An 18,092-nucleotide genomic window follows, 5' to 3' on the forward strand; every position below is an offset into this window, starting at 1 on the left:
GCCTTTTTTAATTTTGAGGGGTGTATGAAAACTTAAAAACAAAAACAAAAACAGCAATAGTAGTAAATGTCAAATGCTATATCTCAGCATTTCATTAATTTCTGTGAAGAAAAAACAAATAAGTTATTCTTAAAGTTCACATTATTATTTATGATCAACTTTAAAACACAGAGTACGGACACAGTGAAGACCTGAACACAAGCTATATCATTAAAGACTGATTAAAAACTGCATGTCCTCCTGCATACGAAAAGTACACAGTTAAAACAACCAAAGAGCTAACAGAACAATGGCCAAGAGCCAACTGTATTAAAAGTTCTAGAAATATCATATGAGCTCACCTCTGATGAAATATTAAGAGAAAATAATCTGTTTGAAAATCATCCAAATCATTTTACACAGACTTAATTCACTATTTGAGTTATTGTAATTGTAGTTTATCAGTTGTCCTGAACTGTAATTTTCATGCATTGAATATAACATGAAATGCCATAACATATGTCACTTAGTTTATTCAATGATAGAAAAGGGGTCTCTTAAGCAAAAAGGTTAGGACCCACTGATCTGTGGGATATTCACTGAGGATATTATGATACAAATAGGACCCAATTTAAAACATTATCTCTAAAGAAAAACGACTATCACACTATTTGTGCGTCAGCAATCATCAGTAACTATATAACCTCTGATTATCTATTGATCTTTTATCAAAAGCAACAGAATAAAAGCCACATAGAAATGTCATCATTATTGCTTTATAATGATGACATTTATAAAGCCTCTTCATTCCAATAATAATAAAGATACTTGTTATTCAAGTTCCTTACCGTCTCCAAACAGCATGAGGATGGCCAGATCCACAGCTCGTTTCCAGCCGGAGTCTTTCTGGATGGCGATGCCGTAGCCGGTGGAGGCGAAAACCTTGCCGCTCCCGATGGTGACCAGTTTACAGCCCTCGTCTCTGCCCGCCATGTAGTTCAGCACTGCAGCGTCGTAGATGAAGGCATCCAGTTTGCTGTAGAGCGCCATGGAAGGAAAGTGTGTCAGAGGAAAACTTTTTCATTGTGTTATGAAGCCTCTTTCACCTCCAATTATATAGTGACAGTGAATCAATGTGTCCAAAATCTCTCTCTCACTCATTTGTCACTATTTCCTCTCAATAGTTTAATAAACTGAGATTTTAGGATACTTATGACTCACTGTAATTTGTGTCATTGCTGATTTAATTTACACATCTATTAACAGTGATGGATAACACTTAATTTTTTGGGTTTGTTATTTTCTACTAATTTCTGGAATGTTTCCTTGAAAGGACCATGTGATCCAGCGCTAATTAGAGAAAAAATGTAGATGCTTAAATTAGTTTAGTTAGTTGGGTTAAGTTTAAAAGAGGTGCTGATTTCAGGAGTAATTTCTATGTAGGAACCGCTTCATGTAAACCCAAGTAAACATTCATTTATCATTCATTACTGGAGCCTGTATTCTCAATTAACATTAAATTGCACGCTTCCCTGTGCACATTTCTCCATGTTCAGCCGACCTGCTGTGCAATGACTAAAACACTCTAGGAAACGCTGGCTTAGCATTTAATTGGAATTAATTAATTGCAAGTGTAACAATTGAACCCCTGCTCTATTTCAGCTATAATTAATGACAAATTGCACAGTTATTTCAAGGAAATTATAAGAAATTTATGGCTCCATAAAATACTGTGTTACAAGGCAATACACTGCACCGAGGGATATTTAGGAAAAATTGTGCTCCTGCCATGTTTTTGTCTTTGTGTATTAATTCTGTATGTCTTACCTGTCTGTGCGATGTATGCACCTGCTGTGGAAAAGAATTTACTCTCTGAGGACAAATTAACTATCTATGCTGTGGGCACAATATATACTATATACTATATACTATACTATATACTATAATATACACATTGATATTTCACTTTGAATTCATACACTCAAATCATATGTCAGAAAGTAAAACCATGTAGGAAGTGATTTGGATACAATCACTGATTATTTTATCCTATTCTGTTCTATTCATGGGTGTCCTGTAGTATATTATAAAGGACCATCTAGTCAGAGACAAACACCACCTTTGCTAAATGGCATTTAAAAAAAAAAAAAAAACAAATAACAAAATTAACATTTAAAGAAAAAAAAGCACTTTAAACCATACACCAAACAATTCTGAATACAAGAGCCAACTTGTTTCTGAAGCTTTTGACCACATTTCGTTGTCTTCTTCAGCAATTGGAGTTGCCCTGTTGTTCTGGAGATAGTTTTGGTGTCATCATTAGACCTCAGTATGAACTTTCAGTTAAGTGGTTAAACCTAAACCATCTCCATGACAACTGAACAACACGAGATGTGGTTGAAAGCTGCTGAAACAACAAGTAACTTTGACCTTGTGATGAATTTTTGGTTTCCAAGATCAAGAATTAATCTTTAGTTAAACTCAAGTATAGGGCTGAGCGATATTCAGAAAAATTACCATCACTATATTTTTTTTTTTTACCAAAAACCTCGATATAGATATTGTAGGGTTGACTATTGGTTCTTTCACAAATATTTATACAGAGATTTTTGATAAATAATCATCTGTAATGAGGATATGATGACTAAGAGGGTAAAGTAAAACAATAGATCAGCTAGAACAGTCTAGTAAGTTCAGAAAATGACATTATTTGACTCATTTTACTGCAATAACACTTACAATATAAGATAACCATAATCTAAGATGATATCTGATATCAATATATTGCCCAGCCCAACTCAAGTATGACTATAATAACTAAATTGACAATGTGACAAGGTGCATTCCATCTCAGCTGAAACATGTCCTGGGGTCACCCTGTATTCTTCTCTGTTCTATCCATATCAGCCTTGACTGATTTGATAGATAAATTGACATGACAGTCTCCAGCTTGGTGACAAACTCCCATCAAACAGTGCCTCTGGGCTCTACGGGCCTCTGTGGTCATTCAGCTCCGGCTCTCACCAAACACCAGAGGTGCATCACTGCTTTGAATTCTTAATCCTTTTGCAGCAAGTTGATGAAAACATTAGAAGACAGGGAGACTGAAAGAGTGAGTAGAAAAGAAAATATAAGCCTGCACTTCAGAGGTAGAGAGTGTGAATATAAGCTAGCTTTCACAGCAACCACAGGCTATGCTGCTATTCTGGGTGCCGGTGGCAGGCTGAAACACAGCTCCGCTGGCTGCCCACCCACATCACCCAGAATGCTCCCTCTGCCTCTGTCTCCCTCTTCTTATTGCTTCATCATCTTTTCTCTGTATTGCATCAGCACAGGACCTCACAGCTCCATCACACTGCCTCTTTTTCTCCCTGCTGAGATCCTTTCAACTCCCTCCTTCCTCACATCGCCCCATCTGTCTCTCCATCCTCCCCTCTATCTCTCTCCTCCTCACCCGGTCTTCAGACTGTACAGCGCTTCATCTACATTCTTCTGGTGGAAGCTGGTCATGTAAGCATGCATGTCCCGGTAGTTGTTGCGGATGTTGCGCTCTGTACTCCCATTGGGCACCGTGCCGAACCGGAATGGTGGCGAGAATTCGTTTGGCTTCTGGAACTGTGGCGGGGGGTTTCCGGAAAAGAAACCACACAGAGAAAATGACAGAGGAGTGCTCGTTAGCATGGAAAAGGCACTGAGCTGCATCAAATAGCCTTTAATGCACTGTTGAGCAGGAGCACGGGACTGTGCTTTTGGAAACTCAAAATTAATGAAATGCTTTGAGTTATGCTCAACAGACAGACAAACATGGGAGACTCTGGAGGACACATTGGGACAAATGAGTACTGTACACAACATCGAGTTCTAAAATACAGATCCACCATACAAGTACTGAAACGATCAGTCAAGGGCTGCAACTGATGATTATTTTCATCACTGATTAATCAGTCAAATTGATTGATTAATCAATCATTTGTTCGATCTATAAGATGTTAGAAAATAGTGAAAACTGCTCATCCTAATTCCCAAAGCCAAAGCTGATAGTTTTGTCTACACAACAGAAAGAAATTCAATTTACACACACATAAGACAAAAGAAAGAAAGAAAGAAAGAAAGAAAGAAAGAAAAGTGGCAGATGGTCACATATAGTTACTTTATAACATTATGCCATTTCTGCTTGAAAATGATCACAAAATTGCTACCATTTCCTTTTCTGTTTATCGACTAATTGATTGATCAACCAATTGTTTCAGCTCTTAATTAGTTAATAAATAAAGTTTATTGTATTGTTCAAAATACTTAGTCAATTTACAACAGTGTTGATATCATTTAATCACTGAAGTAATCTATTAAACAAACACAACCAACATTTGCTGGTTCCAGCTTCTTAAATCTGAGGATTTGCTGCTTTTGTTTCATATCTTTATAAACAGAGGGGTTTGGGCGTTGGACTGTTGCTTGGACAAAACAAGCAATTTGAAAACAATTATCCTGGGCTCTGATAACTCATGCTGGGTATTTTTCACAATACTTTTAACTTTTCTGAAGTAAACCAGTGATTCTTCTAATACTTGATACTTCTACCCCGGGGTATCTGAGGAGATTGTGGAATAGCTCACTTTATTGTGTTTATTGTAACAATAGCCAATAAATTACCAGCTGCAACAAGTCGACGGCACAGGAAAATAGAAAGCATTTTTAAACATGCAGGTAGTCATACTGTACAAAAATGTTAATGACCAAATCTACAAAAACTCTGATGGTTCAACTGTATGATAAAAAAATATCTTAACATTATACAATTTTATATACCGTAGCACTTCAATTAATGGCCCAGACTATTATCTGCTTGAATCACTGAAATCAGTGGGCCTATATTTGGGACAGGCCTTTAATTCCTTTCACACAAAACTGTTTCTCAAATACAATCAAATTGTTTATTTTAAACCAGTATGAATATTACTTGTATAAATACTAGGCTTCAGATAATATATCAATTATGAATCATTCATTTGATATAGCTCCGACAGACAGCGCATCAGAGAGAGTTATAGCACTCGAGGATTATGGCACCTGGCATAATGACACAACACCACTTTATCCTGTTAAAACAATTTTCATAACTTGGACTGTTTTTTATGAAAAACCCTTTTGATCCTTTTAATCTGAGGACTCTTACTGACTAAAGGAATTTGAATAACTTACAGGGTAGTAGAGGAATGGACACATAATTTGACAAAGCCAACAACCAGCTTTTATATAGCCGCAGAACTACATTTAGAAAAAAGATGAACTGCTTGGCAACCAGACCAGGCGTCTAATTGAGACAGGCTTTTTTTTTCAAAATGTGTAGCCACACCAGTTGGTAAAAGGGTGTTTAATTGGAACTAGGCTTTTAATTTAAGTTTTGCGGTAACTAATAGTGTTAAATAACACTTCTAAATGACTTTCAGTTTAATTCAAATTAATACATTGGAAACATGACAGGTGGCGTCACTCACCTATAGCACTGTGGTGGTACAAAAAAACAAAAAAGGCTGGGAACAACTGCATCCCAAAAATGATCCCAAAAGTAGTTTCCTTTTCTGTTTAAATAATGACTCATACTATGTATAAATAAAAGTTAAATAAAAAGCATAATACAAAAACAAAATAATCCTCAGTGGCAGCCCTGCATCATGAACCCGCTCACAGACTCTAATCTACTCACACAGATAATAGAAAGCCGTCCATACTTAGTCTCATAACACCCCACGTTAGGTAATTTCACACACCTGCTCCTCCACCCCACAACCCTTCATACTGCCTTCAATTCACACCTTTTTATCTGACAGGCCCGACACCTGGTCGACATACTCCTCCTGGATCATGAAGGCAGCCAGGTTGGCAGTGTAGGAGGCCAGGAAGATGACAGCGAAGAAGGCCCACACTGACACCATGATCTTACTGGTGGTACCTTTGGGATTCTGCACGGGGACAGAGTTGTTGAAAACCAGACCCCAAAGCAGCCAGACGGCCTTACCGATGGTGAAGGAGGGACCGCCGGGCTCTGGGAGAGACATAAAAGAGAGTGGGAGGAGGGGGGCAAAAAAAAAAAAAAAAAAAAGAGATGACAGAGGGAAGAGGATGCAAGAAATCAGTTTCACAGATCCCAGGTGCTACTTCACTTTATCTGCATTTACTCATGACCGTCGTTGTGGGAGTCACTTGATGGATGGCGGCGACAAAGACTGGATTTATTCCCATCCTTTAGTTTGTCAGTGATCGCAGGATGCGCTGTACGGTCCACATCCGCTCCTCCAGCCGCCGCTGTGACAACCTACTGTTACAGACTACCTCTGTTCCACCTACCTCTACAGCAGTATGACAAGGTAGCGGGATGGAAACACTACCTACTGTAGCTCTCAGAGACAGGGAGGGAAAAGAGAAGGGGGGGGGGGGTAGGTAGATAGTCAAATAGCACACTACAATTATGCTACAGCTGGAGCAGCAGTAATGGACAACAGCCTTACATAACCCAGCGATTAAACCACACACACCATACACTGTTGCTGTGACAGAAGACATTCAGAAAACACTAACATAACTCCAAACCAAACACCATTACTCCTCTCCCCTCTGCTCCTTGATAAAAAGGCAATATAACACACCTCTGATTTTATCTTGAGTGGCTGCCGTTGTGGCAGCCTAATACAATCCTGAGAGTCAAACAGAGCTGGGTGTATAAAACCTGGAGAAAAAAATAGATTGAATCTGAACCATTGATTTTGATGGGCAAATTGATTTGAACGGCCTGCTGGAACCAAATCTGATTCAACAGGGTAGTGTTGTTCCATACTGTCAGACACCATTAAACCTGACACATATTTTCAACGTATGGTAATAGATCTGCTTAAGTGTACTCATCTGTTTTACAACCCTGGATGTGTAACAACGCTGTGTAATATTTGAGTATGGCAAAATGAAAAAAGACGTTGTAATGCAAGAACAGAGGAGTCCTTCTTCACTCAGTGATGCTAAGAATACTTAAGATCACCTATCTGGCTCTTCCCAATGATCCTTTTCATTAGTAAAAGAGCTTAAGTGACTGTAGATGGAGATAAGTACTCCAAGACATTGAGTAGAAAGTCCCAGCACTCCAGTCGCGCTCATTCAGAGGGGATTGTCAAAGTAATTTAGCACATGAGGGGCTCTGTCTGAATGGTGCATTCAAGGTAACAAAACATGCAAACCAAGTCTTCATATCACACACATGAGATGAGCCTGAAAATGTACCTCATTGTCCCCTTTTTAGAGCATGCATTGACTGGGTCTGATCTTGTGTGTGTTTGAGCATGTGTGTGCATGTGTGTGTACGTGTGCAATCCTCTCACCTCGCCCATCTGCCAGGCAGCGATTGTAACCCACCGGGCTGAAGTACTCAAACACAAACACAGCCACGGCCGACACCATCAGCAACATCACAAACATCATCACCCAGACATCAGCACTGAAGGGCTCTAAAACACAGAGGGGGAGAGAGAGGGGGAAGTGGATGGGAGAGCAGGGTGCAGCAGGGCGCAGGGGGAATGGAAAGGGGAGGGGCGGAGGATTGTGGAGAGACAGAGACAGGAAGTTCATTAAACCAAATTAGAGAAAATTATAAAATCACCCCCTGGTATCAACATGATTATTTGTATTCAGACGTTATGTACTGTGTGCTCGTTGTTACACAGTGATGGATTTTGTCCGCGTTTGTGTGAACACTAACAAGCACTTCTCAAGAGAGAAACTGAGAGGACGGTAGGTAGGTGTGAATGGACAGATGTCCTCATCGAAATGGGCACATTTTCCACCACTTGCACTCTGCTTTGCAATTTTCACACACACAACAATCTGTGACAAACACCGTAACGCTGTAGTTAACAAAATAATCCCACTACAAGGTCCATTTAGTGGCTGCTCTGGTGCTTCGATTACATCACATGATATTCATCAGCACATCGAGTTGTAAATGTTACAATGTTCCTTTTTCTGAGCAGTTTAACATTAACCTAGAAACAGACAACTTTGGTATTATTGTTGGCACCATTGTCACAGGGATAACTGCATCGCTCTCCGTTTTCCTCAGAGCCTAGCAACTGTGACCTCTGTTGTTCCACCGTCCACCATTTCCACGACTGGGGATAATAAAGAACTTATAAAGACACTCTTTGGTAACTGGGGATAGTTACCGAGGAAAACCATAGATGTATTATTTGATCTGGATAGTGGACCTCAAGGCAGCGCCTATTCAGTCTAATGAGGACTGCTCACATGGCCAAAAAGTTTCTAGTTTCCAGGTTTACTTCTGGGTTATGTGGCCCACTAACTATGTGCAGTAGAGTTTGGTCCACTGGCCCCACCTGCAAGCTCCCGCTTGGTCCATAGACTTCACATTGTGATGATCAAGGAGAGTTTTACAACCAGAAAATGTCCATGGATCAAAAATTCATAATAGTAGAGTTATAATTTGTGCAGTTCGAGGTGTCCTGTCAACACTTTGTCTCTTTGATAATGGTGGCCTATGGAGAAATGCGTTTGGGCTTTTTTTTGCTGCAATACGGCGAGTGGCCACTGGGAAAAATCTGGGGCCTGGGAAAAACACATGCACTATCCACTTCTTGTTTTGGTTGTGCAATGGTTGACACACTTCCTTTTGTGCTGTAAATTAAGCCTTCATTTTCCCGGGAGATTGTACTTGGTGGCAGACAGAGTTGCACTGTGAAAGCGAGGCTTAAGGGAACCAATATAGGCACAGATGGTGTCATTATTCTATAGCCAGTACATTGTGCAATCAACATTTACGTCATGTAAAGTCACAGAAAACTCTCATGTACCTTTTGAATTTTTTTTCTTTCCCATTTCTTTCTTTCTTTTCTTTTTTGGTACCCAATTTCCCATTTTTAGGGAAGAAATGACAGTGTACATTGGTGTTTCAGCATCAAACTTTTCATTCCAGGCTTTTTGAGGGTCCCCCTCCCACTGAGGTGCTGGGTAATCAGTCCCACTTACTGAGACGCCCCTGTTGGTAACAGCCTCACTGTTTACTGTTCACTCTCCTACAGCCCTATCAGACCTTTATTAAGTTACTACTAATGCAAACTGAACATTTTCTTCTGCTGCTAGTTTGCATTAAAAGACTGGCAAAACACAAGGTGGCTTTTATTTTGAAGCAGTGACAGGAAATATAATGTATTTATCCCAGGGGACAGCACTGGCAGCTATCATTCATCAAGGATACACTTACAAAACATTTTTTGGGTCTATTTCAAATATTGCAGAGAGTAATGGAACATGAAGGAGCAGCCGCAATGAGCTGTGACACCTTCAACTATGCAACAAGGTAACCAGCTTCTCTTTGCCCTGCTGCTGTGTGCAAAAATTTCGCTCTGTGCACAACATGAAATCACATCGCGATTGCTCACGGCATGATGGAGAAAGGATGGTAATTGACTGACTTCCTCAGTAAGTCTGTTTGCTCTGTGAACAAATACAACAGCTCTTCTTTGTGTTTCTGATAAAATCGCTGCTTGAGTGTTTACTGCCTGCAGAATTCTGTGACTTGTAGTATTAATTGCTGTTACCACAGTAACAACAGACGTCTACGAGTCACCAAGGACTGAAATGAAAGGACTGAAAGGATTACAACAGTAGGGACTTTAAAACAAGGCAAGGAGACGTCATCCAAGTGTTCAGAACAATGGAAATTTGAACATCTACAATTCCAGGACAACTTGTGTGTGATATGACTGAAAGCTCCAGAAGAGCCACTAAATGGACCTTGTTGTGAGATTGTTTTGTCAACTATGGTTTCCAAAGGTCAACCATACTCCTTTTACATTAATGTTGACGTATGAGTACATGCATCTCTCTTTTAGTGATGTTCACAGAAAAATATGCAGGTTTTTTTAAACTGATTGTCCGTTGCATTTTATGTCACCATGTGAAAACACTTGTTTCGTGCTGCTGGAAAACACTGATCAACACAATTAAACAATGTCCTTGTTTGTGAAAAACCTACTTGTACTCTGTCTGTGATTGTGCATTTATTATTCAATATGAGCGTGTGCGTGTGCATGTGAGTGTTCTGGATTGTGTTGTACATCTGCCAGAAGCACCAGGTGTGTTTCTCCTCACCAAGAAAGGCGGAGGGGGACACGGTGCCGTTGCTACGGGAGACCATGACACTGATGCCCGTCTCAATGAAGGGCACAGAGAAGTCAATGACCTCTGACCTCTCCTCGTTGATGGTGAGTGAACCCACTGCCATGTGGGCATTCTTCAACACCACCTGAGGGTCAACCACAGACAGACAGAGACAGACAGGAGGGGAATGTGAAAGGTCAGAGCTGAGTATTCTCAGGATTACAGTGAAAGAAACATTCAGCCCTGCAGTTTATACACAAGCCACTATCTCTGCCAAGTGTTCAACACACTATTTCAGTAAAATGGATGCAGGAGGAGAAGAAGATCATTACTACAGCGGGTCAGTATTCGACTCCCCACCAAACTAGCCACCCTCTGAGAGTGTTTAGGTATATTTAGCCCCAAGTTTCTGGAGCCCCGGGCCATGAATAAAAATGGAGCACAAAAGACTGTGTTAATAAGGGATATGTATGCCAGAGTGAGCAGGAAACCTACGCACTGTTTTTTTCTCTGTTTGTCACACTTCTTCATAGAGGCCTGCTTTGTTTTTCTCTCTCTCTCTCATTCTGTTTTCTGCGTCTGCTGTCCTGTTTTCCCCCCATTCAAATTAAGTCATTAGCTGCTTGCTTAGGCATTTAAGGACATCGACTAATGTGTCCAAGCATGCATGCACTGCACATTTGCATGCCTTTGCCTTAACGCTGACAGACACACACACACACACACACACACACACATATATATGTATATATATATATATATATATATATATATATATATCAGGTATTTTATAAAAATATCTACAGTAGGTGAACTTCAGATACTGAAATCTGACATTACCCAGCACTTCTTAACTCATATGTTCCAAAGATAATAATAATGTTGCTCGTTCTTTGCCATAATCAATTAGGTTGGACGTTACATCGATTTGCAAAGGCTGCATAGTGCTGAATTGTGTACTGTGTAATGTGTGCAGGAGAGAAATGGGTCTTTCCCTGAGGCTGCTTTCTCTCTCTCTCGCCTTTTCTCTTCCAATCGCTTTTTCTTTCTCTATGTCTTTTTCTGTCTCCATCTCTGATTAGGAGCCTCATTGTCCTCCTCCTGAGGTTTTTGCGGTGCTGATCACAGCTCCCCCTCAGGCCAGGTTGTGGGGAACAAGTGCAGCTCGATGGCTGACAGGAAAAGTAAGAAAGAGACACTCAGACAATATAATTAGCCCTATCATAAAAATAAATTCCTATGGGCACCAAACACCCAGTTGTATCATTACAGTCTTGCTTTAAAATCAGCTATAAGAGCAGCAAAAGTGAAAGCAAAAAACAGAGAGCGAAGAGGCAACAAACATCCATTAGATAAACAAACATAAATCATCAGTTCAGTAGCCAGAAGAAAATATTGGTGTGTCTACAGGCCACGTATGTGTTACATTTGTATACTTCATCCATATCATATCAACGTTTCTAAAGTGACATAGTATATGAGCCGACTTTGTCATCAGGAGGTGAAGTGTATGGTGGATGGAATGGCATCTAGGCGAGACACCTGCCGAGATGCAGACCACTGATCGAGACCAACAAACAACAAAACCAGTTATTATGTCGCAAGTCATTGCTGCGTCTTCCAGCAGCTTTTTAACCACCAAACTTGTTTTTTAGCGACCCACTGCTGTGTTTCCACCGGTGACAGTGCCATGAAAAATGCCTGCTCTTTACAGGGATAGGGGCTTTTTAGCCACCAAAACCAGCCAAAACATGATGTTGTCTTCACCATGACCAAGTGATTTTTGTGCCTAAACCTAACAAAACTTTAACCACAGTGATATTGAAATGCAAAATTCTAACGTATCCGCTATATAATAACATACAAATGTAACTTATCTGTGGTTTGCAGGAATGTAATATGCCATAATTGATTGTGCCACGAGGTTGAAACAGATTAAATTCAAGATATATTAATCAACAGCTTTAGACCTGATGTTGGTGTATTCTCACAGGGAATATATTGGGTTTATAAACAAAAAAGAAGCACTGCATTTTAAGTTAAATTGCCACATTTTTTGTTGTTAATATTAGCTTCCTCATATTTCACTGGTCAGCATAATGTGATTTGTTTCACATTCCAGTGTTACAAATGACTTCTATCAGGCACCATTAAACAAATGCAATAGGAGAGAGAGAAGCTTGATAGCTAAATTCTCAGCTATACGCCTCTGAAATTGCAACTTTTCTCACTCTACAAAATAGCAGATGTTGAATTTGACCCTTGACATTTGAAGCAGATTATATTTTTATCACTTTTCTTTCACTGTGTCATTATAAATAGTGTTGCATGTCTTCAGGGAGGCATGCTGAATGCACCACGCTCTTAAGAAAATAGTGGGAGGGATATTGCATGCCACCAGTGACACACCACCCACAGTGATGAGCTAAATGGACACCAATTAATAAAAAAGACCTGCAGTCATAGCAAATGTACTGGTGTACTATTCCAGTTTTGATGGAAGTCAGAGAAACATGTGGAATATTATTAGATTTTAAGTATCATGCTCTGTTTAGTCACTCTGCTGATTTGATAACGGTTGCATGGCAAGGTCTCTAGCGCTATGCTGCAAGTGTTTTGCCAGCTGTGAAATCCACAATCAGCTGACGTGCCAGCAGGTCTGTATGAAATCGTCCAAACTGTCATTGTGGGTATTTCAAAGCTGTTTACAGCCAATGCTAAACTGTTGCTTCCTTCTGATGTTGAGCTAAGCTTATCCAAACAAGATCCACCTTTCTTCTTTTGCACCTTATATGTAACTCAAAAAACATCTGTCCACTACAGATCAGTGAAACAAAATCAGAGCCAGTAATTCACCAAGAACGTGGAAAAAATGTAGTGTTTGTGTAAAATAAAGAGTAATGTCCTCACCTCCCCGACCATGCCGTTCCATGTCCCATTCACCTTCTTGCCATGTTTGCCGTTGGTGACCAGGTAGAGGTCATAAGTGAACTTGACTGTCTTGGCAATCTTCTTCAGGATGTCAATACAGAAACCTTTGCAGCAGCGTTTGATGTAAATCCCTGAATCACCCGTCTGATTGCTGGTAGATGGTACAGAGGGGAAGAAGAGGAAGTTAAGATATGGGGAACAGGTGTAAAAGTTTATTTGGGTTCAGGCACAATAAACTAGAAAATTCAAAAGAGAGAGGACAGCAGCAGGGATGACATGAAATGAAAGTAAATTAATAAAATTGACCAGGTTGTTTCACTGATTAGCACACTTTAAAAAATGGGACACCAAGAGCAACGCACTGAAACCACCCGAGTTCAGATGAATTAATGTCGACTGACAGAACATTAATAGAGAATGTGAAGTTGTCGGCACGCCATGTTGAATTTTTTGGATGGGGCGCAATCCTCCAAACATGGCTGTCCCATCCCACACAGCGTGATATAACTTAACATTCTCTAAAGGCAACTTTTGTGTTAAACTTGGGGCAGGCAGTTTAATTTTGGCATCATTGGGCAAAAATCCCTTTACAAACACTGAACATATTGTAATTCAAGTTGTCTGAGAGAATACTAGACTTCCTCTGGGCTCTGTTTTCAGACTTTAGAAAAACTAGCTTGTTATAGGAGACTTTGACCAATCATGGGTCATTTCAGAGAGGGTGTTCCTATCAGCTGTTCTACAAATCTGTTCTACAAACAGATGCACGTGCACATCCCTTCGGCTAAAACCTAATTCGATGGCTGAGAATCCTGCAGAGAAAGTTGCTATTCCAGCATTGGCATCAACTTCCTACACTGCAAAGCAACCCAAAAAACAGAACACAGACTTATCAAAAAGAGAGTCTAAAGAAGAGTCTGACAATAAATGAAACAAAACACGTGCCAGTAAGCAGATGGAGAGAAAATGTTGCTGATGGTTTAGCGTTTTGCTAACCAAAGCGAAGCCAAAGCTTACGGCTGTGGCTTCAAGTTCATGATTATGTAGGCTTAGATAACATTAGCTAGAGACTCAAATCACAGTGTGTCCTTCACCTCATTCACTACAAACTACCTCACTGAGAGGAGGGTGGGCAGCAGCTCCAGAGACAAACCTTCAGTCAGCGGCCACAGCACCACAAATCCAGCCAGCGCAAACCCAGCACTGGGGGACCAACAGTCGCAACTCCCCGCAAGATCACCTAACAAGTTACACGTAGTGCTGCCGCTGGCCACAAGTCCACTATGAAACCCAGCACGGGGAGAAGGTTTGCGCTGTCATCTGATGGTTCATCTCCCGAGCTGCTGCCAGCTCCCCTCTAGGGCGGCGGCGGAGAGCGATGTGAGGTGACAGAGGAATTGGCTAAGTTTGTGTCTGACATTTGTAGTGTGATTATCAGAGAAAAAGAAGGAGCAGGGGAAAGAGAGGCTGAGCGAATGTGCTGTGTACACTTCAACAATGAAATAAGATTAAATAAATCAATGTATGGGAAACATTAGAATACAGTATGAAGAGCATGCATATGCCTGTGGTCGTCTGGTGGGAGGGGCTTGAGACAGAGAAGGGAGAGAGGCGAGCTGCAGGAGGAGGGTGTATTTTTAAAAAATCTGCCATTTTTTTCCCCCTTATACAGATTTCTGCCTACCTGAGCTATAATTAATCAATCATTTCAGTCTTTTTTCAGCAGTTTTTCAAATGTGAGGATGTGCTGCTGTTCTGAAATGTTTCAGAGCTTTCTCAAAATGTTCTGACATTTTTTAAGATCAAATAATCAAGAAAATAATTGTCATATTAATCAATAATGAATATCTTTGTGATAACTGTGGTAAAATGCACTGTAAGCATGGAATATGACTAAGGCTGTGTCCACATATTTCTGCTTTTGTGCATACATAGACAAATCTAGACAACTCCATGAATCTGGTTCATGGAGTTCTTTTGGCTGGAGAGAAATCCTGCATATTCTCTGTGGCATATTCTGCCTATCCCTGAAATGCTGTGGATGTCTTTGAAGAAAGAGACAGACAGACAGACCGGCCGACAGACGGACAGAGGGAAGGAGAAAAGGGGAATAGGGGAATAGGAGAAAGAACAGGGTGGAAGATCAGTCAATAAAAAAACCACTGAGCCAGAAGATGTAGGACACCCTCAGGAGATTTCAGGTAGGCCAGCGATAGAAAAGGAGGCCATCGAAGAAAATTCATTATCACACACCAACGAGAAGTGGATAGCAAGAGGGTGAAGAGGCAGGGGAGAGAGGACAACAGTGATAGAAACCAATACAATGATGTGGTTAGCAGGTAATCAGAGGATGCTGAGAGGCCGTGAAAGGATGAAAATGGTTATGTTTTCAAAATCCAGTAGAGAAAAGAGAATTAGTGCAGCATGTAGCACTGATGAAAAATGATAAACAAAGAAGTCAAAGATGCAAAAAAAGGAAAATTCAAGGGAAATGTGCAATAATTAATGACTGTGAGCATTCATCTCTGCACAATGTTTTATACTGACATGGATTCATTTCTCTATTTCCTTTGGTTACATTCACAATTATTCATAATATTCTGCTAAACTGTCAATGCTGCTGGTGTTTTATGGTGTTTTATACTGGTGATTTGTTTGACTTTGAATACATGCAGAGGGTTACACAGTACACCAGCAAAGTTTTAAATAATTCATTTTGCAGCCATATTGATGTATAAATCAATATGTCTCACACTAAGTTTCATCAAGAAAAAGTGTTCTATTTTTAGAACTCAACTCTACAATATTCATCCCGGATTCACACAGTAAAAACAAATCTGATTTTTTTACTCCCGTGAGACCAAAATGACTTTAGGAAAAACGGGAAACAAAACCTAATAGAATTTAGTATTCTCATGTTTAAATTCTCACGTGAGTTTGAGCTGTTTGCGGCACGGCACAGTGTTCCTCATGCAGGTCCCACTGAGCGGGTCCACGTCCTCCACAATGACAAACGGCGCCTCCTCCAGAGTTACGATGGACAGGTGGTCCTCCTGCTCCTCCGCTGCAGAATACAGCTCAAAGCGAGGCCACACATGGTACCTCATCGTCAGGGAGCCTCTCTCCCACTTGCCAACCTGCATGAGGGAGTGGGAGGAGGCTGTGTGATATACAGGCTACTGTAACAGGTGCTTCAGGTGGCAGGGAGACACTCCAAATGAAGAAGTGACAGACACATCACAGAGGGTAAAGATAGATTAGATGAAGAGAGAAGGGCGGGACAAGATACAGAAAGAGGCTAACAGTAGGAAAAAGAGAAGATAAAAGAGAAAAGCAGTGAAGAGAAAAAAGATAACAGAGGAGAAGAAAAAGAGAAGAGAAGAGAAGAGAACAGACAAGACGGGAGAAAAAAACAGAGGAAGAGAAGTGGAGAAAACAGGAGGAAAATGAATACGTAAAAGCAAAAGAAAAGAAGGGAAGAGAACAAAAGAGGAGGAGAAGAGGTGAAGAGGAACAGAAAGAAGAGAGAGGAGAGAAGAAAAGAGAATAACAGAGGAGGAAAAGGAGACAGGAAAATAAAGAAAACTGAAGAAAATAAGAGAAGAAAACAAGAAAAGAGGAGAAGAGAGAAGATAAAAAATAGAAGAAGAGAAGAGGAAAAGAAGAAGAGAGGATAAAAGGGGAAGAAGAAACGAGAAGACAGGAAGAGAACAGATTAGAAGAGAGGAAAGGAAGTGAAGATACAAAGAAAAGGAGAGAACAAAGGAGAGGAGAGGCGAAGAAGAACTGGAGAGGAAAATAACGGAGAGGGGAAGAAAAGAGAAAGACAAGAGGAAGAGGAGTAGGAGAGGAAAGGAGAATAAGATATTCACCCTGTCCCATTGTCTATCCTTGTCTAGAAGAATGATGACCAGTTTGGGGAACATCTGGTGACCCTCTTCGCTGAATGACAGGTTTCGGCCTTCAAATGTCACATTCATGAGGTACCTGAGAATGACAGGTCAAGTCTGAGTCAGATGTATGAATATCTGTGTGTTGCTCTATAGGCAAAATGTGCACAATTTAGACTTCCAGCTGTATTTCTTACCCACTACGTTACAAATACATAATGGATATACATAATTAAAAGCCCCCTCCACAAACTCATGAGTGTGGTGAAACTGATAAATTTTTCAGCCTCTGAACAGTGACATCAAGATAAACTGAACATATTGTAGATTTCTTTAAAACTGCATTAACTGTTTTTTGGCCTCAGAAGCAGCACAACAATCTGTGAACACAACATATTATGACCGCAGTTGTTGTGGCTGTGTGTTAGAAAACAGGTGCATTCATACAGTCATCTTTCTGGTGAATTTAAGTCCAATATTCACTCTGCTGTTTGCTCTATTTTGCTCTTCAGCAACCCCTGAGGGAAATATCTGGCTGTTTAGCTGCTAAATGCTCCACTACAGTATATTCAGCAGCTAGTTGCTAACTGTGTCTGTCTGCTATGTGGTGCTGAGCAGGGAACATGCAGTGCAGTGGTTTTTCGAGCTTTTCTGCTGCTGCTGGAAACACGGTTCATGAGAGCTACCACACTACACCAGACACATCTCCTGACACATTAAACTTAGATGTCATAAGGCTAACATGCTCCAATGTTTAAAACAGTAGGAAATGTGGTAGGAGAAATCACACACATGCAATCATGCACCTCATTTAATGAATATTCTCAAATGTCTTGAACACTGAAATATTGAGCCAAAACAGTTCAATCACAAAGCGTACACTGCTGCTATTTGTAATGACTCATTTGCGCTGACAAATGTTCAGTAGTGAAATACTAGTAATGTTCTTTTGTGAAATGTGTTATTGGGTTCACAGAATAATGTCTGGAGATGGCTGGCTATGTGTAATATCTGACACCCACTGGTTTTACAGTATGCCTTTGAACACATTTGCTTTGTTGATCTTTACTCTCTTCACACTTTATATATTTGATTATATGTCTGTGTTATGCCTTCAGAGGCAGATAC

At 40.4% G+C, this 18,092-nt stretch overlaps 1 protein-coding gene across 6 annotated transcripts in view; it reads right to left on the reverse strand.

Moving 5' to 3' along the window:
- grin2bb (glutamate receptor, ionotropic, N-methyl D-aspartate 2B, genome duplicate b) overlaps positions 1 to 18,092 on the reverse strand; it is a 140,883-nt gene that overhangs the window by 15,970 nt on the left and 106,821 nt on the right. For all 6 annotated transcript variants that reach the window (XM_033624417.2, XM_078164883.1, XM_078164882.1 and 3 more), the window contains 8 exons: positions 16,947 to 17,061; positions 16,006 to 16,211; positions 13,054 to 13,225; positions 10,135 to 10,288; positions 7,350 to 7,475; positions 5,796 to 6,025; positions 3,434 to 3,594; positions 828 to 1,015 (listed from right to left, as the gene is read on the reverse strand). In XM_033624417.2, coding sequence (XP_033480308.2) covers positions 828 to 1,015; positions 3,434 to 3,594; positions 5,796 to 6,025; positions 7,350 to 7,475; positions 10,135 to 10,288; positions 13,054 to 13,225; positions 16,006 to 16,211; positions 16,947 to 17,061 — 1,352 coding nt within the window. The remainder of the gene's footprint in view (positions 1 to 827; positions 1,016 to 3,433; positions 3,595 to 5,795; positions 6,026 to 7,349; positions 7,476 to 10,134; positions 10,289 to 13,053; positions 13,226 to 16,005; positions 16,212 to 16,946; positions 17,062 to 18,092) is intronic.

The sequence above is a fragment of the Epinephelus lanceolatus genome, chromosome 3 (assembly GCF_041903045.1).
Source record: "Epinephelus lanceolatus isolate andai-2023 chromosome 3, ASM4190304v1, whole genome shotgun sequence".
In the NCBI taxonomy this organism is placed as follows: domain Eukaryota; kingdom Metazoa; phylum Chordata; class Actinopteri; order Perciformes; family Serranidae; genus Epinephelus; species Epinephelus lanceolatus.